Below are 27,341 nucleotides of genomic sequence, written 5' to 3' on the forward strand. Positions count from 1 at the left end.
TGACGCACCCCGGAGCTGACGTGGCGGGTCTTCCAGAAACACCCAATTTGAACTGGAACTCCCCCTCCTCCCCACCCCAGCCCTGCGTGGCCCCCGTCCACAATCCGCCATTTTCAGTGACGTCTGCTCTGAGAAAGTCCCTAGGTCCGCTCCAAACGGCCACGCATATAATCACAGAGCACATATTCTGGAACTTTTTGGACTGCTTTCAGAAGACAACGATGATTATATTATATATTTAATTGTATATAATATTAATTATTTATTTTATTTATCAACATTTTTTGTTTACATCTCTATTTTATTTATTCAGTGTTTAAAGTTAAGCCATAAGAATATACTTCAAACTGCAAATTGAGCATTATTGTAAAATATACATTGTGATAATTGTCGAGATTGATCAATATAAAAAAAACATATTGTTATAACATCTTTGCCCATATTGTCCATCCCTACGTAATAACCATCGGAGAACATGTCCCAGAACATTGTTGTCAGAATACCCTTTTACTTCTCTGTCATTCCATGCCACTTGGGGTGCAGAGTCATTCCATGGTTCCGCGGTGGTTTTGGTGAATTTAAAGATGAAGAAAGAAAAAACTTAAAGGAGGTAGAAGTCTGCCCCTTGCCATAGTGCGAGGTTCTTATGCTCCAGTGTTCTTTGGTCCAGTTGTTCAGGTTTCTTACGGTCCAGCTGGATCCTGAAGGGCTAGAATGTATTGGCCAGCGGTTTCCAAAATGTTCTAGAAATTGTGCCCAAGAGGTTTCCTTTGGGAAAGTAGTGCAGTCAAGAAATGACGCCATATTGGACCACATTTCTAACTCGCGGCGGCCCCCACACAGTGGAAACACACACACACACGGTATACATCAAAATGTGCAAAATTTTGTTCCCTCTCCCAAAGTGCGGAAATCTAGTCGGTAGAAGTTGTAGTTTTGGAGCAGTTACAAACTTTACCTGAGAGGTTTCTTAAAAGGTCAAGTACGGAATCGTCTAATCGTTGTCTGTCTGTCATTACGAACCCAGTCATCATATAAACACACGTAAACATATTAAGGGGAATTCCCCACATGGCCCCGCCCACTTGATAGCTGCAGCATCCGGGAGGCAGCGTGCTGTGATGTCTTTGTGACGTCACCACTCTCCCCCTATAAAAAACTGGGAGATAAATGCCGAAAGAGAAGAAGGGGTAGGACAGCTCTCGACTTCTCCTAAATCCTCCTGGAGATAGGAGGAGTAGTTTCCTGGTTAACAAAGGTGATTAAATGCTTCTACCCCTATGACCAATAGTAGGATGAGAATTTAGGACAGAGTTGACACGGTGAGGTTGACCTGTTTGTGTCCTGCAGGAGGGACATGGCCCGGGAGACCAACCAGACCCAAGCCCCCCTGCTCTGCACCACCGGCTGCGGCTTCTACGGCAGCGCCCGCCACAACGGCATGTGCTCGGTGTGCTACAGAGACTCCCTGCAGCGGCGGAATGCCGGCGGGAGGGTCACCCCTCCAGGTACGAGAACCAGGAGGGGACTGATGTATCAAGCATATAAAGCACATATATAGATCAACAATTCAATAAATGTATTTTTTTTAATACATATTCATCACCAGTACGGACATTAGTTCATTAGGTTTGGTGATTTTCAGTTTTGGACTCGGCCCGACACCACATGCAATAACCTTCAGTGGTAACTCCCCAAAAACTATTTCTGAGATGTGATCTTCAGATGACATCACAGCCAAGTGCTTCTGTGCTGTATGCAAGTCTCTATTTAACCCTGCAAAGCCCAAATAAAAAATAAGTGAGAGAGATGAGCTCAAGTGGAAAGTTGGCCAAAATGGACCCAAGCATGACCAAATTCCCACATCTATTAACACATTATCAACTTTAGGTTCAAGAGATAACTTGTCATTATCCATCCAATAGAATTACGAGTTTAAACAATAGGATGCACTGACAATGTAAATGTAGTCTTTGAAAGAGAGCTCAAAGTGGTTGTTGTGATATTTCACCCAGGGGCTTTACTGAAAGAACAGTCGCTATCCTAAAGCACATATGGTTTTGTTGTCACAAGTAATATATCAATATAGAATCATATCAATGAAGAAGGTTCTCCTCCTCCTCCTCCTCCTTCTGAGCTGACCTGCACAACATTGGGTGAAAATTTGATATTTGTGTGTTTCAGAGTTGTCCTCCGCTGACGTCCCAGAGTCTCTGCAGCGAACTGACTGCAGCACCGCTGCTTCTCCAGAACCAGCATCCCGACCAGACCCAGAACCCACACAGCACAGGTACCGAGCTTCGTCTGTGATGTTCCTCTGTCAAGTTGCTATCTGGTCGGCCTTCCTCACCTCGAGGTCCGGTGGAAAAGATTTGAAATAATGGAGTTTGCTCCCTCTCCTGTTTCCACAGTCAGAATGTTGTTTCACATAATGTTAATAATCCACTCGGGCTCTTTCACGGCTGAACACTCCCTGTGTCCGGCGTGGTGTACTACATGCTGCATACTGCATGCTGTGTACTACATGCTGCATACTGCATGCTGTGTACTACATGCTGCATACTGCATGCTGTGTACTACATGTGAGTAGTGACGAGGGGAAAGGACCGTGGATTGTCCTCCACGACGGCCCATCTCCTGGAAGACTGTGAATAGAGGAGTCACTGAACCAACTGGAGAAGGAGGTTAGAGGTTGCTTCCTTGGATAATTGGCAGCTTTTTGCTCTTTAGGTTCTCTAGGAATGAGGAAGTTACAGAATACTGCCACTAGAGGGCGTCGGTCTCTTGCAGCCCCTCTGTTAACATAACATTTGACACTGTACACTGTGTTCCAGTGACAGGCTGAATGGATATTACATTATATTATATTATATTATATTAATGAAAGCTTACTAGCTTAAGATGATGCTTTATCCTTGGTTGGTTAAATGTGGCTTAAGATTTGATAATGCACAAACAGAAGCCTGAGTGTTTATCGTTAATCAATAAATAGAGCTGGTGGTCTAGTAATCTAAAGGTTGCTGGTTGGATCCCAGGCTCCTCCTGCTAGCATGCTGTAGTGTCCTTGAGCAAGACACTTAACCCCCAATTGCTCCTGATGGCTGCGTCCGTCGTTGTTTGAACAATTGTAAGTCGCTTTGGATAAAAGCGTCTGCTCAATGACTAAATGTAATGTAATGTAATAAATAGTTGGTTTGGTTGCAACTTGGTAAAGTCCTCGATTTATTCTCATGTGAGAGGAGTGTTTTATTGATCTCCTTTTTCTTAAATATTAATACAACATCCTACATGGCACTGTGAAAGCAAATCTCAAGATTCAAGATTCAAGATTTTTATTTCACACATATACATACTTTCATACATATATGCAGTTATTACATTTCACTGCATATATGTATGAAAGTATGTATATATATGTGACAAATAAAAATCTTGAATCTTGAGATTTGCTTTCACAGTGCCATGTAGGATGTTGTATTAATATTTAAGAAAAAGGAGATCAATAAAACACTCCTCTCACATGAGAATAAATCGAGGACTTTACCAAGTTGCAACCAAACCAACTATTTATTGATTAACGATCAACACTCAGGCTTCTGTTTGTGCATTATTTAGTGGTAGACGGTAATGGAGTTGAAGGCCATTTCTCTGTTGCTGAGATCCAACGTCGTTCCTGTGTGAAGGGAACGGGGCGGAAAATCAATTCAGGCTTTGATCTCAGAAATGATTTCACACGTCCTGTTGTTGATCCTGTGGATGGTGCTAGAAGTGTGTCTTCCTAAAACCAGATCCAAATTCCTGAGGAGGATTGGGGTGGTTTTGGCAGGAGGTTCAGGAATCTGACCGTCCACATGTTCCATCTCTCAGCAGATCCCTGAGGTCCTGCAGAGCCAGGGGACCTCCAGGTCGACGCCTCAAAGGAGACACATTTCTACTTTTAGAGTATAAGTGTGTAGAAGCCCAGTATTCACCATATTTTTCACAACACATTTCTAGTATTACAATCAAAAGGAGATCCTGGATCCACCTGAGCCTGCATCCCATCTGATTCTGGATCACTCCCTCCCACCTCAATATAGTTTATACCATCAAAGTCTGAAATCTGGATATCCAGCCTCTATTGAATGTGTTGTAATCCAAAGCAGTGATGTCTTCATTTGGTGTTTTTTTTAGTGATGCAACCTCCTCAAGCCCCATCCCAGAAGTGCAGAGCGCCTTGGGGGCCGAAGGCTCCCTGAGGACAGACGACCTGGAGAGCACTGGTAGGTTTTTTAACACATCTCTGAAGAGAAACATTTAAATACACCACCACCAATGGATCACCACTGTTGGATCCGTCTGTTCCAGTCAGCCACAGGTCTGTTGTTGTCAGTACAACTTTGACTACAGTACTACAGCCTCAGTACTACTACCACTACAGTTCTACTTCCAAGAGAGCAGCCTCTCTTTTCCTTATTGCTGTGAGGGTCTAAACTGAACCATAAAGGTTCTGATTTCACTTCCACCTCCGCACGGTCCACGTACATGTACTTTCTTTGCTCTCTGCTTCGCTTTGCTTTCTATTTTAGCTTACTTCATCACTTTTTTCCTGCCGCACTGCTCAAAATGTGAACCGGGACTTCTTCCAGCAACTGGGTCATAGGAATGACTATTTCTAAAAGCAACCATAGGGTGCATTGTCTTATTTTGGAAAACTATTTCCAGTCCATTAGCATTGCCTGATGGCAATGCTAATGGACGAAACTTAAAAGATTCCGATTGTTCCAAACTGCTACAGAAGCTCGCTGTGATCAAAACAAGAATACTAAGAATACTGAAGCGAATGACAACGTGACTTTGGAAAACCAAGTCAGTGTTCAAGTTTATAAACCCGAAGGAGTGTAGGAAGCACTGGCAGGAGGTCGGCACAAAGCCTCAAGAGAAATGCAAACCTGTGGTCCCACATGAGACAGTCTCACTCGACACCGGATAGCTCTGCATACAGACGGACAGCAAAGTGTTGTAATATCTCGAGAACAGCCTTCACCGAATGCTCCGCTGGAGAACGGGTTGGAATCTGGACTGAATCAGAAAGTGAGACCACCGGTGATCATCTCCACAAGAATGACCAGGACCTCAGCGCATGCAGACAGATGATGAAAGTTTAAGGGCCCATAAGAAGGACAGGCAGTATCGTTGTTAAGTTGATCTCGCAACTTGTGTTGGCGTGGCTTTTGTTGTCGGGCCAAGCAGAGATATCAACATCAGCTTTTTCTGATACGATGCACAGGGGCTTGAGACGTTTCCTTCCTTCTCGTTCCTCTGAACCCATGTGATGCTGCTCATTCCTCCGACACAGTCTATTGTGCTGTGGTACAGACCCTCAGTCTGTTCACACCCTTCCCTGTTTAGAGCCTTCTACTGCTTATTTATTTACCATCAACATAGAGCAAAGCATTGTGATGTCCCAGCGCTGGTTACCTCACAGCTGATCCTTCCATGGTGTCGTTCTGCTGCAGCAGGAGGCAGCGAGCAGAGAGATGAGGGTTCAGCATCGTGTAGCTCAGGGTCAGGCAGCCAGAGCTCGGGGCTAGAGAGGAGCTCCCGTTCCAGTAAGAGGAAGCTGAAAAAGAAGGGTGAGTGATTTGCGTAACCGAACAATCTCCAATCCAACGACTGAACTGGACACGGCAGTGGCACCAAACCCTTGAGAGACGCACCAGATTGAGACTTGCTCTTCTACTCAGTTTCTACTCCAGTGGTCAGCTTGGTCGCTAGTTCAGATACTTATTTGCGTGTTTATGTAACAAATACTTCAATGTGTATTGTGTGTCATATTGTAAATGATTTTAATTGGAAACATATATCTTGTACTTTAATCAACAAACAAAACAACCTTTACCATTACCATTGTAGTGCTTTACACACCGTGTCCAAAACAATTAGATCAGTTATTCAGAGTAAAACAGATGGCAGAGGTTTTCAAGTCACCACACAAAATAAAGCAGAGTAAAAATACTGTAAATGGCAAAACAAATTTCAATACAGCAGTTATGTTAGCTACACCCTAAGTCAGAGTAACAAATCAAATGAATTAAAATGCAACTTTCATGTTTTTTTCATAGAAGATCAACTGTATTTGCACTAATGCTGCTTCTGCTCAGACGCTGTCCTGACTTTGAGAAAACTTTTAGATCAATCAAGTTGCAGCAGAGTCTTTTGTACAAAGCCTTCCTGTTTTCACAAAGTGGGTCCCAGGGTGGAGGGAGGTGTGGAATATTAGGGTTAGAATGTAATCGTTCTTGAAGGCAACAGCCGGCTTTGAACCTTCAACCACTATTGTGTTGATCTTGCTGTAACAGACGGTCAAAGAGATCTATGAGGTCAGAGTGCGACCAGACGAGGTCACAGGAACTGTCATCATCAGGGTTTGCTTTGCCCTTGTTTCCATTGACCTCACCGTGAGTTTTCCTTCAGTTCAGAGAAACATCTGTCCAATCATTCAGTGTTTCCCGGTCAAAATACTTTTGTCTCTTTGAATGCATAATAATGGCAGGAAAGTTACAACTTATTTCTCACAGCTTAATTGTTGATTACAAATTAGTTTGCTAATTTGATCTTTGTGAATAAATGTTATTCTGATACTGAACGCTGTCGGAGGGATATTATTCCACGACAGAGGGAGCCTTTACAATGCAAGACCTGGCCTCCGTGACGGCATCAGAAACACTTCTGGTCTGGAAGGGACCCGCTCATGGATGTTCACACAGCTATAAGCAGAAAACCGAGTCTATTGTGCCGTGGTACAGCCCGAGGTGTACACCCTCCCTATTGTGCTGCTTATTTATTTACCACCAGCGTAGACCAAAGCAGTGTGATGTCCCAGCGGTACAGCAGTCACCTCAGAACTGATCTTTCCATGGTGTCATTGTGCTGCAGCAGGAGGCAGCGAGCAGAGAGAGGAGAGTTCAGCAGCAGGTAGCTCAGGACTAGAGAGGAGCAGCAAGAAGAAGCTGAAAAAGACAACTCAAAGTGTAGACGGAGAGAAGGGTGAGTGCTTTATTTGTGCCGCCATCTTTTATGGTCTACGAGATGAAAGCTGTCATGTACCACGAGAGGGGAGTGGTGATGTACAGTCTCACAGCACAACCTCCAATCAAAAGGCTCGAGCCTGGTTTTGCAAAAATGTTCAATTTGCATTCAAAAAGAGCGGCTGTCTGATGCTCTGTCTAACTCACAGGAGCGAGTCTTTCATACAAACCCTGTCGGGTCCACCGTTGTAGTGTTTCAGAGATTCAAGGTCGGGGAGCCTCTGCAGTGTAGGACTTGACCTCTGTCACAGCATCGGCTGAGGCACCTCTGGTTTGGAAGGCTCCCGCTAATGTGATCCACGTCCTGCCTTCTTTATGTTACACTGATGTTGTAGACTTTTGGCTGTCACGGTGACTTTGAATGAAGTCACAAATTTGTAACAAAAAAATGGAAGAAGTGACCTATACCTACCTGCAAAATGTCTTTTTTGCCCCAGCAACCGATCATCCCACTGCATCAGCGATCATCTTTCCAAACCTCCAGGCAACTTGCTCTGACTTGACAACACTTATGGGCACAACCCCCACGAGGGAATTTACTTCCACAATTGACTAACTACTCAGGATCGTGGTGCTAGTTGGGTTTCTGTTAACAAACACCTGCAGTCACTAAAACCTCACCTTTCTGCACTGAATTCCACCATAACATCCTGAAAGGGTTGAAGGATGACACACATCACCTGAATCATCTCTATTGATCAGATGTTGAGGTGTTGATGGGGTTGACAAGTGCCAGAGTGGAGATTATTGCACCTTTCATTTCCAAATATGTCTTCAGCATTATGAGTGTGGAGTTCCATCGTGTTACGTCTTGTCTAGGACTAATACTCCTGTAAACTCATTTGCTTTTGCGTTGCTTTGAGTCGTTCTTAGGCTGTCTGTCTGTCTGTCTGTCTGCCTGTCTGCCTGTCTGTCTGTCTGTCTGTCTGTCTGGGATTTTCCTGTACTATTGCTTTCATTCACTCTACCACGCTGCCTTTGTGTTATTCCCTGAAACCTTTGTCTCTGAAAATGGAGTCTTGTGCTTTTCACCCTTTTCCTCGTCCACTTGCCTCAGGCCTCTTTGCGAAGTTCGACGTCAGACACAGTTTATTTACTCTGTATTTCACTGTTAATGGCACAGAAACTTCACAGCCTTCCGACACCTCTCCGCTGGTAGCTTGGGACACACTGCTTTGTAAACTCCAGTTCTCTCAGATTTGGAGGGTGGTAACTTGTGTTTTCAGATCCCTCCACAAGAATGTAATGTGGTGTAGATCTGGACTCATACTGGCCACTTGAAACCAGTCCAGCGTTTCGTTTTGAGCCATCTTGCTTTTGGATCGTTGTCGTACTGGAGGACACAGGAGCTTCCACGGAGATGTAGCTTTCAGAGCTGCTCAATCTTGGATGAGTGATCGACTGGTTTGATCATTGATCCGAAATTCCTTCGTCACCTCCTGGTTTCATGATGCCGTGCCCAGCTTTTAGGCACTCAATACCAGAGGCAGAAAAACATCCTGAACCTATTTTCATGTTTGATTGCTGGGCCAGTGTTGTTTTCTTTGAAGGCTTCACTTTTCTGTAAACATAGCCTTGATGTGGTTTACCAAAAAAGCTCAATTTTGGTCTCACCTGTCCACAGGTCGGGTGTGTTTTGGGAAACTCCCACCGTGGGGTCGCTCTTGGCGGGACCTCCTGGGTCTCCGTTGGCTGATGCCACTTGAAAACAGTTATCACTTGTGTCTGAAGATCATGTTGCGTCTGTTTTGCTGTTGTCTAAGGTTCTTGCTCCACCCAACGATCCTTCACTGTAATCTTTGATCCACTTTTCTCTTGTGGCCACATCCAGGGAGGCATCATGGAACTTCAAAGCTCTTGATGACATTGTACAAGGTGGACACAGGAACATCAAGGTTTCTGGAGATGGACTTTGAGCCACAACATTGTCTGTGCTTGGCTACAATTCTTAGTTTTTTTCTCCGTACTCTTTTTGGGAAACACAGTGACACAAACCATTCCAATCGGTTGAAGGAAGGAGAGAGACCCTGTCTTTGTACTACAGACATACAGCCGAGAAGGGAAACCTCATTTCTCAGTTCTGTGGGAAGCTGAGGGTCTAGAACTGGGCTCGGTGCCTTGCTTTAGACCCCTTGGTGGGGACACCTGATTATTTGGGCGATTTATGAGTTAGCCACCACGAGGTCCATTCGAAGTGATAAAGTACAAAGTTCATTTCATTCCGATAGAACCGCCTGCGTATATAAACCACCGATCTGAGTCCCTTAAAACACGTCATGGTCTTTCAAGAAACACTTCATGTGAAAATGTGTTGAAGCTGTTGCTCGTCTCTCAAACGCTGCCTCCGTCTGCAGCGTCTGAGGACTCAGCCCAGCCCGACGATGCCCAGAAACCCAAAGCCAAGAAGAGTCGCTGCTTCACCTGCCACAAGAAAACCGGCCTCACAGGTACATGACGCTACACCCAGAGGTACACTACCCTACACCCAGAGGTACACTACCCTACACCCAGAGGTACACTACCCTACACCCAGAGGTACACTAAGCTACACTCAGAGGTACACTACCCTACATCCAGAGGTACACTAAGCTACACCCAGAGGTACACTACCCTACACCCAGAGGTACACTAAGCTACACCCAGAGGTACACTACCCTACACCCAGAGGTACACTACCCTACACCCAGAGGTACACTACCCTACACCCAGAGGTACACTAAGCTACACTCAGAGGTACACTACCCTACATCCAGAGGTACACTAAGCTACACCCAGAGGTACACTACCCTACACCCAGAGGTACACTAAGCTACACCCAGAGGTACACTACCCTACACCCAGAGGTACACTACCCTACATCGAGAGGTACACTAAGCTACACACAGAGGTACACTACCCTACACCCAGAGGTACACTAAGCTACACCCAGAGGTACACTACCCTACACCCTGAGGTACACTACCCTACACCCAGAGGTACACTAAGCTACACCCAGAGGTACACTAAGCTACACCCAGAGGTACGCTAAGCTACACCCAGAGGTACGCTAAGCTACACCCAGAGGTACACTAAGCTATACCCAGAGGTACACTAAGCTACACCCAGAGGTACACTACCCTACACCCAGAGGTACTCTAAGCTACACCCAGAGGTACACTACATTACACTCAGAGGTACACTAAGCTACACCCAGAAGTACACTATGCTACACCCAGAGGTACACTAAGTTTCAGTCAGAGGTACATTACACTACACCCAGAGGTACACTACGCTACACCCAGAGGTACACTAGGTTTCACCCAGAGGTACAATACACTACACCCAAAGGTACATTACGCTACACCCAGAAGTACATTGCACTACACCCAGAGGTAAATTACGCTACACTACACCCAGAGGTACATTATGCTACACCCAGAGGTACACTAAGCTACACCTAGAGGTACATTACACTACACCCAGAGCTACATTACACTACATCCAGAGGTACATTACACTACACCCAGAGGTACACTGTGCTACACCCAGAGATACATTATGCTACGCCTAAGTGTATGATACCCCATACCCAGAGTTACAATACCCTACACCAAGAGGAACATTATGCTACACCCAGAGGTACAACACTCTACACTTTCCTTAATGCGACCCAATATGTGTTGCAGGGTTTGACTGCAGATGCGGCAACATGTTCTGCAGCACCCACCGCTACTCTGACATGCACAACTGCACCTTTGACTACCGAGCGGACGCAGCGGCAAGGATCCGAAGAGAGAATCCTGTCGTGGTCGGAGAGAAAGTCCCCAAGATCTGAGCTCCCGAGGGCCGCGCTCCAAAAACACTGTTTATTCTCTGACCCTTAAAAAAAGCATGCTACTCGAAAAGTCTCCTCAGGAAGTTTTATTTCCACAGTTCATCTACAGTTCATTTGTTTTCCTCTTTTTTAAACTATTGAAGAGTCTAAAAAACGAAATAGTCAAGCTCTGTTGGTTTTAGGTCTTTTAAGGTAGTTCTCCATGAAGGGCTCCGCTTTTCTTTCCTAACTAATTAAACTAAATGTGTGTAAAGCCCGTAATGAATCTTTAGTTTCCTGAAATAATTTTTAATGTATGTAGCCTTGTTAAATATTCAAATGTATTTGAAAAAAGAGGTATATCTGGTTTGAGTGAAGTATCATGCTGTTCATGCTGCTGCTGTTATCACTGAACGAATGAATGAATGAATGAATGAATGAATGAATGAATGAATGAATGAATGAATGAATGAATGGGATTGCTGTATTAATGTTTATTTACTGTTTTAACTATGATTAAATTAAAAGAAATGTCACTATTTGCGGCTGGGGAAAATGTAATTGTTATCATGGTTTTAGGCAATTGGCATCTCTCCCTCTCGTTCATGCCCCTTCCTCCACCTCAAAGACACCGCCCGCCTCCGCCCCTCCCTGTCCTTCTCTGCTGCCGAGACTCATCCATGCATTCATAACATCTGGACTTAACTACTGTAACAGCGTCCTGCACTGTTCGGCTCGCAACCTTCACCGGCTTCACTCTCACCACCTCCAGAGCCCCAAACAACATGTCCCACCACCCCCACCTCTCCAACCTCCACCACCGCCACACCCCTACTCCAGCTGCCACCTTCCTCAGAACCACCACGACCACCACCCCGGACCTGGGTTTACCGTACCTTCCCCGCTCCTGCCCCCTCCCCAAGCCACCGCCCTGCCCCTCCCTTTCTCGTTACTCTTTAATGCATACTTTCATTTCTGGTTTTAAATAGTTTAGAAGTGTATTTTGTGCCCTTTTTTTTTCATCATGCCCTGCAAAGCGTCACTACCCAGCTCCGTGACCCCGCCCTGACCCCGCCCTGGGGTCCCGGGGCCCTGCTGCCATCCGCCGAGACCAAAGCCCGGTCAGCCCGATGCACTACTTTTTACTTGAGTCTGTTTGTAAAGGAAGTAACGTACGTTTTGCTCAGCAACACTTTGTTCCCTTTTACCACTTAAACATCTAAAAACTTTTTTGTAGTTTGAAAAGTGTTTTCCTTGTGAAAAATGTTGTGTTCTGAGATTAAAACATCTGAAATGTTCATGAAGTTATGTCAGAATTGTGATTCTAAAAAAAAAAAATCCAAATTTTTTTAAATCGTATTTGATAGTTTATCATTTTAATATTTTTGCTGAGTCATTTCCAAGCTCGAGATGCTCCAGGTGTGGGTGGCTATGAGAGGAGGGGCGTGATTGGTTGTCCAGAAGGGGGCGTGCCTGAGCTGGCCCAATGGCAGCGGTCGCATCCCGCATCTGGACGTGATTAGCGCCGCTGCGCCGGGACCTTCCGGGTGGAAAACTAGCGACGCCATTCTGGAAACATGTCCATTAAAGATGTAGAAAAGTGGGAAAAGTTCTTCTCAAACCCACATTTGAAGCCAGTGATTCTCCTGACGGGGCCAATTCTCCAGGTTCGAGTCAGTTGGGCGTAGACGAGAGGGGGGTTGTGATTGGTCGCCGGGAAGGGGCGTGGCCCGCCGGACCAATGGCAGCGGGCCTGACTTGGCGCTGGCCGCTGCTCTCCCCCGTCCTGAGCAGAGGCTCCAGCTCCGCTGTCCGGGCAACATGGCGTCCTTCATCCAGGTGCCGCAGGACTCCCACTTCCCCCTCCACAACCTGCCCTACGGCGTGTTCTGCACCGCGGACCGCGTCAGTACCCCGCGGGGCCCCGCTTCAGACTCTTCCAACTAACAACTTTTGAAACATTTGAAACATAAAGAGTAATGAAGTAGTGGCTCCATGTGATGTTACTGCTTTGTTTGCCTCCAGCCCCGGCACCGGGTCGGGGTGGCCCTGGGGGACCAGATCCTGGACCTGAGTGAGATCCGGGGCCTGTTCACTGGACCAGAGCTCTGCAGGCACCAGGACGTGTTCAACCAGGTACCAGCTCACCCCAGCACCCTGTTGTACTGGCACCGGTACCGATACCAGTACTGCTACCAGGACTAATACCTCCTGTACTGTAATACCAATACCAATACTGATACCAGTACCAGTACCTCCTGTACTGTAATTCTAGTACTGATACCTCCTGTAATGATACCTGTACTGATACCTCCTGTACTGTAATAGCAATACCAATACTGATACCAGTACTAATACCTCCTGTACTGTAATTCTAGTACTGATACCTCCTGTAATGATACCTGTACTGATACCTCCTGTACTGTAATAGCAGCACTGATAGCTCTACTGGTACCTCCTGTACTGAAAGCTGTACTTCATGAATCCCTGGGGTCAGTCCACCCAGGGTCACATCCAGGGGTCACAGCTGCTTGGCTGGTAGTGGGGCAGGCCTCCTCTAGGGAGCGCCACATAAAACCACACGCAAAGGTGAGGAATCTACAAAGTCATGCTGTTATCAACATGATATGTATTAGTAACATGTTTGTTTATTCAGCTAATCACCTGACGAAGGAGAGGAAGAGGAAATACATTATGTCTTTATTCCAATAACTTCCATTTTTCAAAAAGAATAATATATAATAAATATATAAAAATAGTTCCCATGGACTTAATATTTAGGAGAAAATTATTTAAAAAGAAATGAACACTGCTCTGCAAAAACATCAGGTTTTATTCAAATCATTCCGTCTCATATTTTGTGGTGAACCATTTTCCTGCCAACTTCCTGTCTGACGTGCTTCCTGTTCCTCCTTCCAGACGACCCTGAACAGCTTCATGGCTCTGGGCCACCTGGCCTGGTCCGAGGCCCGGAGGACGCTGCAGGTCCTGCTGTCCTCCAGCGAGCCCGTCCTGAGGGACAACGCCGCTCTGCGCAGCAGGTTGGTCCTGCTCCATGTTAGACCGTCCTCCATGGAGGGTTTGTTTCAGATGTTTCATTACATTTTTGCTGCCGATTGATCGGCATGATCGTCTCGTCTCGTGGGGGGGGGGGTGTTCCCTTCACGAACAAGCAGCATGAAGGCGGAGGGTGGATGCCCCACCTGCCCGTCGATGTCCATGGTGCCATTTTTATAAGGCATGTTTATTTATTCTTTGCATGAATGGGCATCGTGATTTAATTGGAAGCAAAACAGCTGTTTTATACGGTATATCCACCAAAGGAGGAGTCCCCAACCCAACAGACCCCTCCTGAGAGACGCAGGCAGAGCGGAGATGACAGTGGAGCAGCTTTTTTAAATCATTTTTTTCAAAATCCGAATATAAATGTCAATATCAGCCCAAATAATATCCATATTTTAGCAGGCATTACTGTTTGGTTTTACTGGGGACAAAGAAGGCAATAACTCCTTTCCCGACATTATTTTATATCATCATGACAGGACAATAACGTGGCTGCACGAGTGTTTTAATGAGTCGCGTCTTCCAGAATAAATCACTTTATTTACCTTCTCCGAAAAACTTGAAGAGAAAGTCCAGACGAGCAGGTAGCGGATTTATTTTCTTGGCAAGGTACGAATATTCATGAGGTACACGTTCTGAACGTGTCCTCATCATTCAAGTCCAAATGAGTCTTGATTGTTTTGATTATTTTCCTCTGTATTTTTGGGGCTAAAACCATCTGGAACAGAACAACCGCAGAAGCTACGAGCACAGCCGACAGACTTCGGTCGCAGAAATCTTGCGCTTCACGTTTAATCCAAATCGATCAACATACTGAGCAGAACAAAAAAAACCTGACACGAAGTAGCCGGAGCGTCGCGTGTCACTGACACGCCAACGTTCCAAAATGAATGGAACAAGATAAGATTTCGAGTGAGACGCTGTGGGAGATGAGGGGGCGTGGTTGAACCGGATTCATCCCGTACCGGTGCAGCTGTTCTGACTCGGCCGATCAGCTCGTTGCTGCTGATTGGTCATAGTCGCTGGGAGAGTTTTCTTATGTGTTGTTTTTTTTGCAGTGAGGAGGGCGTGGTGCAGGAGATCCTGTCGACCAGATCACGACCCCAAATACAGACTCTGAGTGGATCAATTATTTCTGATTAATGTTCACGTTTTGGCCAGTGAGCCTTTTTGTTTGAGTAAAAAAAAACTCCTGCCGTGTCGGCACCTCACTCCCAGTCAGTCTCCATCCACAAACATGGGTTCAGGGAGGGAGTGACTTTATTATTATTATTATTATTATGATTATTATCTTTATTATCTTTATTGTTATTATTATTATCTGAGGTGTTGTTTTAACCACTATATCACAATGATCTCGTGGTTTAAATTTCTTCCAAATCGATCCCCATACGGAGCAGATATTAGTGAAAAATCAAACAGCTTTGACCTGAAATATTCAGTTGGACTTGGTTAACTGACACCTCACACGTCTGGTTCAGAAATGAAGGAGACGAGATTCACTGTGGACTCTGTCACTCTGTAGTGGTTAGACAGTATATATAACTATAGTTTTACGTGTATATTTATATAGCTTCTTACCGGGTAGATGTCAGTGGATCTGTTAGATTGATATTTTAAATACCCGGTTCACATTACTTTGCTGGATTAATAAAGAAAAAAAAATCCTCAAAATGTCTTCAGTGCGTCGCTCAAACACTGAAATGCGCGACTCAGTGATGCGTTGGAAAAATTAAATGCCATGCAATGGTAATTACGCACAGAAATACCACAATGTTTTCCGTATAGAAACTTAATTTATTGAAAATGTTATCCAAGTAAGAAACGTGACAAATAAATTTGGTGCCCGACACGGCACCAAACGATCACCCGGCACTGAGCGCATCTCCACAGACAACACACTGAGTTCTAACAATGACAAGTTGTGCTTTACAGGAAACACAGACGGTTGTTTTAAAGCCGGGAGGGTTGTGTGGTGTAGAGCGCATAGTGGTTGCTCTACAAGACGAGCAACCAGGAGACAACAGACCGGGGGGAGCCCGTGCTGCGTTCAAGTAAACTCGGAAAATCGTGCTGCGTTTCAGAGAAGCCGAGAAACTGTAAAAAGCACCCAACCAACTCAACTGGACCCCGTGTATTGGTGCCTGCAGCTATATTTAATATTATTATTATTATTATTACATTGTCTGCAAAAAGGATATGAAAACAATACTATTTGCAATGCACGATAAATGGACTGTTCCAGCTGCTGCGGTCGAGCAAGCGCCTCCGCAGTCACACAGCGAGAACAGAGAGACTGAAACAGTTTCTACATCAAGACATAAGAACTGTCAATGCTGACCTCACCAGGGGTCCTCACTGAGCCACACACATAAGTTCCACTACCTTACTGTATGTAGCATACTGTACCGCATACTGTGTCACTGTTCTGGGTTGTTCGGTGTTACCATATTGCTGTGCCGTACTGTTATATACTGTGCTGTATATCTCACAAACACTACCTCACTTTATTCACATGCCACTTTAATGCACATATCTGTATATACATAAATAGTCTATCCCATATACATGAGCCTATTCCCTTTATCCATTTTGTACCCCCACCCTGCATTACCCTTGAGTTCTTATTTTATTTTATTTTATTCTTTATATATTTTATTCTCTAGTATTAGACCTACTGCGTTACATTGTAGGAATCAGTTAGTCAAGTAGAAATTCTTATGTAGCTACTGTGTTCAGTCTAGAACATATTGTGTGTAATCACTGGGTGCGTTGCATTGACATTTCACTGCATATATGTATGAAAGTATGTCTATGTATGAAAGTATGTCTATGTATGTGACGAATAAAGCCCTTGAATCTTGAATGTCAAAACAGCGCAATTGTTGCAGAAAGAAGTATTGTCGCTTTGGTTTAGAGGGATTGTTGGAAACGTCCTCCCAGTCTACACTGGTTGCATGTAATAAAATGTGTCGCCTTGTTCTACTCTTCAGAGCGTTTGTTCCTCAGAGTTCGGCCACGATGCATCTTCCTGCCGACATCGGTGAGTGTTTCCTGCTCTTCCTGTTTCCTGTTCCTCCTGCTCTTCGTGTTTCCTTTTCCTCCCGCTCTTCCTTTTCCTCCTGCCCTTCCTGTTCCTCCTGCCCTTCCTGTTCCTCCTGCCCTTCCTGTTCCTCCTGCCCTTCCTGTTCCTCCTGCCCTTCCTGTTCCTCCTGCTCTTCCTGCTCTTACTGCCCTTCCTGTTCCTCTTGCCTTTCCTGTTCCTCTTGCCTTTCCTGTTCCTCTTGCCTTTCCTGTTCCTCCTGCTCTTCGTGTTCATCCTGCTCTTCGTGTTCATCCTGCTCTTCCTGTTCCTCCTGCTCTTCCTGTTCCTCTTGCCCTTCCTGTTCCTCCTTCCCGTTCCTCCTGCACTTCCCGTTCCTCCTGCACTTCCCGTTCCTCCTGCACTTCCCGTTCCTCCTGCTCTTTCTGTTCCTCCTGCTCTTTCTGTCCCTCTTGTTCTTCCTGCTCTTCCCTTTTCTCCTGCTTATCCTGTTCCTCCTGCTCTTCCTGAAAGATTAAACCTAAACCTGGTTAATAATGTGGTTTAATAATTTAATCAATGTGAAGCAAATAGTAAATTCATGGTGTTTCAGCACCAGGGGGCGCTGTTTAACAACACATGCATCCTGTGTAAAACTCTGTTCTTAGGAGACTACACTGACTTCTACTCCTCCAGGGACCATGCCACAAACGTGGGCACCATGTTCCGGGGGAAGGACAATGCCCTGATGCCAAACTGGTACGATATGGAAGCTACTGGGTTAGAGTCATCAGATCAACTTAAAAAATGGCCCAATTTGGGACATCTCTTTTTAAATTCTTAACTCATAACATTTTTGGTCTTATGGTCTTACACATTAATGAAAGTACTTTTTTCTATCATGGTGAAACAGTGGTATTATAGTTCTTATCTGTGTAGACAGACATCACATTTTTGGAGGCAGTTTGGAAATCTCTCTTTCAATTCAATGAAATTCAACATTTAGGTGTTTAGCTTTGACCTTTTGCTTTCTATGTCCAGGCTACAGCTCCCGGTGGGCTACCATGGCAGGGCCTCCTCTGTGGTGGTATCCGGGACCCCCATCCGCAGACCCTTGGGCCAGATGAGACCCGACCAGAGTAAGAGTCTGTTCATCCTGTCTGTCACTCCGTTTCTGCTTAGAATGAGGGATGAACTCTTCTCCTGCTCCTTCCCTCAGCTCTGCCCCCCGTGTTCGGACCCTCCAGGCAGCTGGACATTGAGCTGGAAATGGTATTAAAACAGATCTGGTGCTGCATGTTTTCTTTCATTTTGTCACATTTTAATGATTATTTCTTGTGTTTCTTATGTATTGTTTCATAAATGTGTGAAATAAAGACCGATCAATCAAACCCGCTGTGGGGTCATGTGACCACCAGACGACCTTTTACGCTGCTGCAGATTTAAATGTGATCACAAAGTTTCGTGTTCAGTTAAACTTGGTGACATCGTGGCCTCAGCCATGTTGACCTTTCGAAACACAAGTCCACAACAGAGGAAACTCACTATCACTTTACCCGTCAAATCATCAAGTAAATGTTCTGTTAGTTTTTGCAGTAGCAGAGCTACATTAGCTCCGTCTCCAGTATTTCTGCAGTTTGCCACCGGATATCTATTCACAAATAGGTACCCATGAACAGAATGCACCGTGAGACTGTAGTCTCACATTATATATCCACATTTATTTGAATCTGTTTTTCAGGCTTTCTTTGTAGGAAAAGGGAATATTCTTGGAGAGTCCATCCCCATCCACAAAGCCCACGAGCACATCTTCGGCATGGTGCTAATGAACGACTGGAGCGGTGAGTATGACCTACTGGGAAAAAGAGCAGTAACATTAATATTAAAATGCTATGATATTAATGTACAGTTACAGTATCATGGAATGCAGACTCCAAACACCCAGACTGAACAGAGATTAGACTGGTCCAGCTGTAAGATAAACAGAAGCAGCTCCTCCTCATCTCCTCCCGACTACACTCCTTTACATTTTGCCTTCAGATGAAATGGCAGAGTGCTTAAGTTCCCGCTGGCAAAAACGTGTGAAGTCAAATCTATTATTGATTTCACTGAAACTCCTGAAAAGACTGGAGTGGCTTGCTCGCTCTCTCTCGCACGCTTGTTAAAGATGGCTACCGCTAGAAGCAAGATGCCCAATTACAGAGGGACCTGAGTTCCATCTAACACACACACTTTTCTTGATGTTGAAATCACATTGAATCACCATGATGGCAACCAACATTATTCATTTTCCTGTCCAGGAGAATGGTTCTCTAGGAGGAGGAGAGGGGTCAGCTCTTAGAGGGCAGCCTCAACACACAGAACAATTTGGATCAAAATGAAAAAATATGTATAAATAAATGGAGGCAGCATGATAATGGAAGAGCCCCCTCGTCTCTTAGGAGGGGACTTTGGACTTGCAATGCAGATAGGACTTTAACTTTAACCAAACCCCCAGGGGGTTGGTTAAATATTAATGTAATGTCTAATCCACTGAGCGCTACAGCCTTTACTCGCTGTTATTCAGGCTGATGTTTAAATGCAGCACGCAGCACTTTCCACCGCAGTAGGTTACAAGGGATTTTATTTCTTCTCCTGGTTGCGGATTTGCAATTTGTGTGTGAGATGTTCAAGAATTATTTTTCCAGGAGCCACAAAGAGTTAATATAGATGTACGTGAAGTGTTCTGTTTCTTTCTTTCCTTCTGTGTTCTTCTGAAGATGGAGAATGAAGCTCAGGACAAGAAGACTTAGACCTTAATGACCCCTCTCCTCCTCTCCTCTTGCAGTTGTTTAAATTGCAAACCCTTTCTTTAATTTCCTGGTTGGATCAGCCCGGCCAATGTGGCGTCTCCTCTAACGGTTCAGTTTGTTTCACAGTAGGGGGCGTTGGACCGAACAAGGATGTATCCAGTATCTAGTCTCAATTTGGTCTCACTGCTCTGTTGCTCTTATTGTGGACATGAATTCCCTCCCTTATATCAAGAAGTTACCCTCTGTGGCCTCACAGAATGGTGTGGACTGTTACTAGATGAAGTTCCATTTTTCTGCAGCTCGTCCCAACATCAATAAACAGTTTTCCAGCGTAGTGAGGATCCAGGCAGTTTGTCTGGATGGGAGATGGACCACGTCCTGGTTCCAAGAACAAATGTGTCCAATACATCCAGCTGAAGATCAGAGATCTTCAGCTGGATGATCTTCAGAGAGCAAGAGTGGAGAATTAATACTTTAGAGGTTAAAAGGTATTTAGAGTTATTCTTTAAACTTTTCTATTAAAACCTGCTACTGCCCTGTAGAATGTATGCACCCCCCGCCCCAGTCAATTTGTATATGTTCATCATGCACTGATTTGCTTATTGGCGTCCAGCGTTAATAATGCTGAAATCCAATTTTGAGACGCATGTGGATTAATTGCACCATCACATTCTCTGTGCTGGTGTTTGCTAACGGATGCTGGTAGTGATGTGTCCACTGTGTCTGTCTCCTACAGCACGGGACATCCAGTCCTGGGAGTACGTCCCGCTCGGTCCCTTCCTGGGGAAGAACTTTGGGACGACCATCTCCCCCTGGGTGGTTCCCATGGAGGCTCTGTTGCCCTTCGCTGAGCCCAATGTGGTGCAGGTTCGTCTCCAGAGCAACAAGATCGAGGGCTTTACACTGAATCCAACAACAAAGCACCAGAAGATAGAGTTATTGGAACTGGGCTAAAACAAGTTACATATTTAAAATAATGACGTTATTAACGTTACTGTTGGGTGTGGCAATGTTTACTTATCAATAAATCTCTACATATCATAATGAATGTTATTATTTCATTATTAATTTTAATTATATTATTAATATATAATGAAAAAGTAATTCAATATTGACAAATAGCATAAAGGACAATAGAAACTTGTTGAGAAATCAAAGCTAGTTTGAAAACAACTTCCTGTGGAGAGAAGGAGTTCCTGTCTCATGGTTCAGTTTCCTCAGGTGATTTAATAAAGTAATAATGTCTTGTCTTGTCCCAAAGCAGTGAAGGTGCTGACTGACACGACAGAGATGTTTGATTAAATGTTGTTTTATTCAGGACCCAGAGCCCCTCCCCTATCTGAGACACCACGACCCCTACACCTTCAACATCAACCTGTCTGTCTCCCTGAAAGGTGCGCACACACACACACACACACACACACACACACACACACACACACACACACACACACAGCGTGTCAGAAGCCCTGCGGCCGTTCATGATAATGAACTCCCATGACTCCCATCTGATGTCTCGCTCTCTCGACCTCATTCTCTCTTTTTTTGTATCCACATCCCCCCGTGCTCCAGGCACAGTGTCTGTACCACTTGCACTGTGTATTATGATTTTATGATGTGATGTATGAACGTGTGTGTGTGTGTGTTGTGTTCAGGGGAGGGCATGACGGAGGCAGCCTCTATCTGCAGCTCCAACTTCAAGGTAAGGGTGCTGTGCCTCCCCCAGATGAGAACAGGAGATTATTAGAACAGGAGCCCAAATCACTGTGACAACCTGGATCTACATCCCAACAGTCATTCTAAATATATTATATAAAAGTCAGAATCATAAACTGGTCATCATTTTCTATCATAGAAAACATCTTAATTTAAACAATCAAATACTCTCAAATTATCTTTTGGTCAAGATATTGACCCAAACCATAGATTCAATACAGAAGAAAGTAAATGTTTTATCTTGAAAATGGAGATTTCTGGCTGTTGATGTTAATTTACGGCCTCGGGCGTGTCGCCTAACCCTAACCCTCTCTAGTACATGTACTGGACCATGAAGCAGCAGTTGGCTCATCACACTGTGAACGGCTGCAACACACGCCCAGGAGACCTGCTGGCATCCGGGACCATTAGTGGACCAGTGAGACACCTGTCTGTCTGTCTGTCTGTCTGTCTGTCTGTCTGTCTATCTACAGGGTTTGTCACATGTTTGTGTATCCAAAGCAAATGAAAAACATAAACGAAGATGTCGAAGAAAAATAAAAACGTTTTATTAAAGATTATTTATTTATTTATTTATCTCAGTGAAGATAGCCCAGAATATAATATTTAAACATTGCTATGAAAAAATATATACACAGTTAAATGGTGATGGTTAAGTATAATAAAGGCAATTTGAAAATAGATGTATAAATGAGGATATAGACTAAAATACAGACAAATGTCTAAACATAGTACTTAAAAACATATCAACATTTATATATAAATGTTGTGTGTATAAATATAAAGTGTGTATGTGGTAAGGACCCTCAGAGTTTCGGCTCCCTGCTGGAACTCTCCTGGAGAGGATCCAAGTCCATTCCACTCGGAGACGGAGAATCCAGAACGTTCCTGAAAGACGGAGACCAAGTGACCATCACAGGTGAGAGAGAGAGAGAGAGAGAGAGAGAGAGAGAGAGAGAGAGGAGAGAGAGAGAGAGAGAGAGAGAGAGAGAGAGAGAGAGAGAGAGAGAGAGAGAGAGAGGAGAGAGAGAGAGAGATGAGAGAGAGAGAGAGAGAGAGAGAGAGAGAGAGAGAGAGAGAGAGCATTTTGCTGCAGAACACACAGGATTCAATCTCCAAACCCTGACATTGGACTCAAACTTGCTGCTTCCTGTCAGAGCTGATGATGTCACACACGGTGGAAGAAGTACTCTGAGCTCCTACTGCAGTTAAAGTGCCAATACCCTGCCGCAAAGTACAAATTGACATTTCTACTTGAGTAAGAGTATATAAATGTACTTTAAGTATTAAAAGTACTTATAGCCAGTGTCCTGACATAACTAAGTCTATAGTACTTCTTAAAGTTCGACTGAACCTGTTGTATTCTTCTGATGATGCTCGTGCATCATAAATGACTAAAGGTGAGTCAGAGATTTACAATCTAGAGCTGATGGATAATTTATGATCCAGACCATGATTTGATGTTTACTTTAAAAAGTACAGATATTTGCTTTGAGATGTAGTGGCGTGAAAGTCAAGTCTCTGAAACTGAGTACACGTTAGTACAGATACTTAAAAATGTACTTCATTACTTTCCACCACTTCATACACATTGTTCCAGGTGCTGTTGTCCGTTTCTACGTCTTGTTTGTGAAAATAGTTTTTTAGTAAATAAAGTAATAAATACTTTGTTTCTCTCAGGGTTCTGCCAAGGAGCTGGGTACCGGGTCGGCTTCGGCACGTGTGTTGGTACCATCCTGCCGGCGCTGCAGCCCTGACCAGAACCACAACCAGGGTCCAGTTGATCCGGGTCCCAGTCTGGAGCTCCAGTAAAACCACCACAGCTCAGAACATGAAAACTCACTGCAGCCTCAAACACACTGATGTTTATGTTCAGATCAACACAGTGTAAACAAAGCAGTTTTGACTTGTATTAAATGCTCTTTTTAATAATCACATCAAAAGGTGTTTTCATCACATGCGCATATTCAAAATACTGTATGAAGCCAAACTGGAACTAATCATTTCATTAAACTGGTTATTTCACGACCTTTAACCTCAGGTCACACACACACACACACACACACACACACACACACACCGTCCCATCTTCCATGTTTTTGTCATTTTGGAGCGTTCCCTCATCTGACCCGTCGATTTAACGTTATTCCCTAAAGGTCACTTCCTGTCAAAGTGTTACCAAACTCAGTGTTACTTCCTGTTGTGTTTGGCTCCTGAATTACAGAGAAAACTAATGTGAAACTTTTAATCTGCATTGTGTTTTTTTGGTTGTAGTTTTTTCATCACTCCTCTAGAACTGAGTCTCCACTAGATCTCACAAAAGTCCTTTTTTATATTTCTGACATAATCTGCCTCCTGCAAAATTATTGATAATTCTATAATATTTGTCCTGAGCCTGTTTGAGTTTCAGAGGATCAGCAGAATAATAACTGGAACAGATCACTTTGATGAACTGTTCCGTGTGTGTGTGTGTGTGTGTGTGTGTGTGTGTGTGTGTGTGTGTGTGTGTGTGTGTGTGTGTGTGTGTGTGTGTGTGTGTGTGTGTGTGTGTGTGTGTGTGTGTGTGTGTGTGTGTGTGTGTGTGTGTGTGTGGAGATTACTCAAACAACTATAATTACTCTGCGATGTCCTAAACAAACAAGCTGTGTTACGGAGGAGGAGGAATCATCATCGTTCACGGCCAGGTCCCTGCTCCACCCACATAAGGCCGGGGCCACAACACATGATTTCAAAACAGACAAGCTTTTCATATTACAAGATTACACATTTATTTACGTCTAGCAGTAAATCTTATTTTCCTGTTCAGGGATTTGATGTTGCTGTGGATTCAACCAAATTCAATGACTTTGTCAGTCGTTTTTAATTCAGTTTTTGCTGTGTGTGCGTGTGTGAATTGATATTGATTATCTTTTAGTGGAGTCGTATTGTCATAAAATAAATAAATAATCTATTTATTTTTTATTATTATACAGAAACCTCCAACTCTTCTGAGTTCTGAAATCTAGAGTTTTATTTGAGGGATCATAGTAGTAGCTCAGTCATGACTCCTAATTGAGTTCTGTGGAATGGTATTTAGTATATAAACCAGATTTGTGCAGATGTACAGAATACTGTCGCCACGGCTCCATGATCATGAGGACCATAAATACTTCATCACCTACACGGTGCATCTGAGGAATCACACGGAAAGAGTGTGATGAAGATTTGATGAAGTGTTGACCAAAGTGTATTGGTCAGTTCTGCCCCGATCGGCTTTTTGAACCAAACCACAGATCCCGTGTGTGTGTGCGTGCGAGGGGGTCAGAGGTCACAGGTTTTTGAAGCAGCATCAGAGATGAAGACATGAATAAAAAAATACAGATTGATCAAACGTCGACTTGTCGGAGGATTCATCGACTGGAGAGAGAAACACTCTGCTCCCAAATCAGGAAGATGAGTCTCTCTCCCTCTCCACCTCTTCTTCCATGAGCACTACGGGAGTGACTTTGAAAGTTTCCTTGTAGCCGACATTAAACAATTTCACTCAGTGAACAGGAAAATCGCAGAAGCAAAGACTGTGTGTGTGTGTGAGAGAGAAACTAAAACATATATTGTAAATGGTTTATAATGATCACGTTTACAGTGATCAACCTCTTATATGGATTGAAAAGCTTGGGACGGAATCGATCCCATACAAAAGCAGTTTAAGTATTTTGCTTTCAGTGACCAGTAGTCTGCTTACAGTGTTCATTTTGAGTCTTTTCATAACAACAAATGGAAAAAAATGAAAACTACATTAACTATCTTTTTTTACTTTACCCCATGATCCTTTGCCTTGTGGTAAACTGTCTGCAGTGGTGGTGCTCCACCGAGGGTTTCCTTACATTTTCATGAAACACTTATTTTAATTTTAAAATTGATTTCAGACTGATCATTGGTAAAACAGGCAGATGTAGAGCAGTGGCTTCAATGCGTAATGGAGAGGGAGTGATCTCCGCTCCGCTGCCCTTCCCTGTTCCCCTGTTCTCAAAAAAAAAAGTTAATAAAAGATTTTATTTTAGATGTATTTATTTTCCTTCATTTCCTAATTGAAGGAAACAAAAACGTCCCGTGCGTCCCGTGTGAGGCTCCGCAGAACCACTGATACCATTAGATGGTAATCTGCATGAGAAATAAAAGAATAAGAATGTGGTTATAATAATCATCCGTTTGGAAGTTTTTCCGGTGCTGATCCAGGAACAGTTTATAAATGTTCAATTGCATTACTGGCCTTGGATCCATATTAATATAACAGTATTTTATTCCATGAATATATATTATTGATATAGTCTTATAATGCAGATCCTCACTCAGCAGTTTGCTTCTCAGGCCCCCACACCAAACAGATCCATCCACTGTTTGAACTTAACTGAAAATCAACTGATACTCTGGTTGATGGAAGAAAACCCAACATGGCGGGAAATATCAGCCGGGTATTGATCGGCCTTCAAACCAGCAGGAAGTGGAGGGAAACACAACCTTCAACCAGATTCATAATTACATATACAATGTAATATACTATGAACTATAGAGGAAACTATATTATTACAACTAACTATTCCATTTTTAAATTTTCCAGTGTTATTAATGAACGACTACTTTTATTAAACAGAATAGAATATCTAGTCCATGTGTAGTATTAATCAGATCTAGGATGGAGACTGAAGGGCCATAATAATGCTTCAGAGTGTTAGATCAGAGGTTACCAAAATGGGAACTACATTTCAATAATAATAATAATTATAATTATTATTATGTTTTACATGTTTGAATATTTATTTTCACAAATTATGAATACTCAATCTCATGATTATGAGGGTGTTTTTTGTTGTGAGATTTGAACTTTTTGTCCAGAAGGCTTGATTTAAATGTTAAACCACAGGGCAGTTGTAGTGTACAACTCCGTGAAGAATTATGGGAACCTCCGTGTGGGTGGATGTGCATGTAGGCGCGCTCACCTTTCAGTTTATCAGTTTATTCTGCAGCCACCACCATTAGACCTTAGTGGAATGCACCTTTACCAACTGGCGGCTGCTTCTGGGCAGAACCTTCTGGAAGCAGCAGCTCGCATGTAAATGATTCAAAACGGAAATGGAAAGTTTTCAGCCTCTTGACTTGATTAGCGTCGGCTTGCGGTGCAGCCCAGCGGCTCCAACACAAACAGCTGGAAAAACATAAACCAGAAGCAGAGCCTGCTGAGCGACCACAGCCTGCAGAGTTTCCAGAGGGTCCTGAGCCTGCAGACCGACAGCCTGCAGAGCCTCCAGAGGGCCCAGAGCCTCCAGAGGGTCCAGAGCCTCCAGAGGGTCCAGAGCCTGCAGACCGACAGCCTGCAGAGCCTCCAGAGGGCCCAGAGCCTCCAGAGGGTCCAGAGCCTCCAGAGGGTCCAGAGCCTGCAGACCGACAGCCTGCAGAGCCTCCAGAGGGCCCAGAGCCTCCAGAAGGTCCAGAGCCTGCAGTACGACCACAGCCTACAGATCCTCAAGAGGGTCTAGAGCCTCCAGATGGTCCAGAGCCTGCAGAGCAACCACAGCCTGCGGTGTCTCCAGGGAGTCCAGAGCATCCAGGAGGTCCAGAGCATCAAGGGCTTCCAGAGGTTCCAGAGCCTCCAGAGGGTCCAGAGCCTGCAAAGTGACCGGAGCCTGCAAAGCGACCATAGCCTGCAGAGCCTCCAGAGGGCCCAGAGCCTGCAGAGCGACCACAGTGTCCAGGGCTTGGAGCAGGCCAGACACAAAAACTCACTTATCACTCCTGATCCTGAGCATATTTATTTAAAAGTACCAAAAGGTCACAGATGTTGCATCGACAGGATCCTGTTTCACACTGTGCACCCCATTTCTTGTGCACGGCCCTTCTTGTGCACACTC

At 44.3% G+C, this 27,341-nt stretch overlaps 2 protein-coding genes across 2 annotated transcripts; both read left to right on the plus strand.

Moving 5' to 3' along the window:
* Window positions 1–1,357: 1,357 nt before the first annotated feature.
* Window positions 1,358–10,884, plus strand: zfand6 (zinc finger, AN1-type domain 6; the record flags this gene model as incomplete). Its single annotated transcript, XM_079997940.1, has 7 exons — window positions 1,358–1,508; window positions 2,185–2,290; window positions 4,174–4,262; window positions 5,499–5,615; window positions 6,919–7,029; window positions 9,425–9,517; window positions 10,736–10,884. 7 exons carry the CDS (start codon window positions 1,358–1,360, stop codon window positions 10,882–10,884), a joined length of 816 nt encoding a protein of 271 aa, XP_079854066.1.
* Window positions 10,885–12,666: 1,782 nt separating this feature from the next.
* Window positions 12,667–23,716, plus strand: fah (fumarylacetoacetate hydrolase (fumarylacetoacetase)). Its single transcript, XM_079997548.1, has 14 exons — window positions 12,667–12,768; window positions 12,889–12,999; window positions 13,783–13,904; window positions 16,920–16,969; window positions 17,617–17,707; window positions 17,990–18,087; window positions 18,168–18,220; window positions 18,690–18,789; window positions 20,477–20,607; window positions 21,059–21,134; window positions 21,396–21,442; window positions 21,773–21,874; window positions 22,258–22,375; window positions 23,137–23,716. The coding sequence occupies exons 1-14, from the start codon at window positions 12,685–12,687 to the stop codon at window positions 23,211–23,213; spliced, it is 1,260 nt and encodes a 419-aa protein (XP_079853674.1). The 5' UTR covers window positions 12,667–12,684; the 3' UTR covers window positions 23,214–23,716.
* Window positions 23,717–27,341: the final 3,625 nt, after the last annotated feature.

This window comes from Zeus faber, assembly GCF_960531495.2.
Source record: "Zeus faber genome assembly, chromosome: 3".
NCBI classification, from domain to species: Eukaryota; Metazoa; Chordata; class Actinopteri; order Zeiformes; family Zeidae; genus Zeus; species Zeus faber.

What these genes read in the sequence shown, in the direction of transcription:
- fah (XM_079997548.1), top strand. Translation starts at nt 12,685, where the DNA reads ATGGCGTCCTTCATCCAGGTGCCGCAGGACTCCCACTTCCCCCTCCAC. An exon ending in AACGCCGCTCTGCGCAGCAG is followed by an intron (nt 13,905 to 16,919) that starts GTTGGTCCTGCT and finishes TCTACTCTTCAG; the next exon opens with AGCGTTTGTTCCTCAGAGTT. An exon ending in CCAGATGAGACCCGACCAGA is followed by an intron (nt 18,088 to 18,167) that starts GTAAGAGTCTGT and finishes TCCTTCCCTCAG; the next exon opens with CTCTGCCCCCCGTGTTCGGA.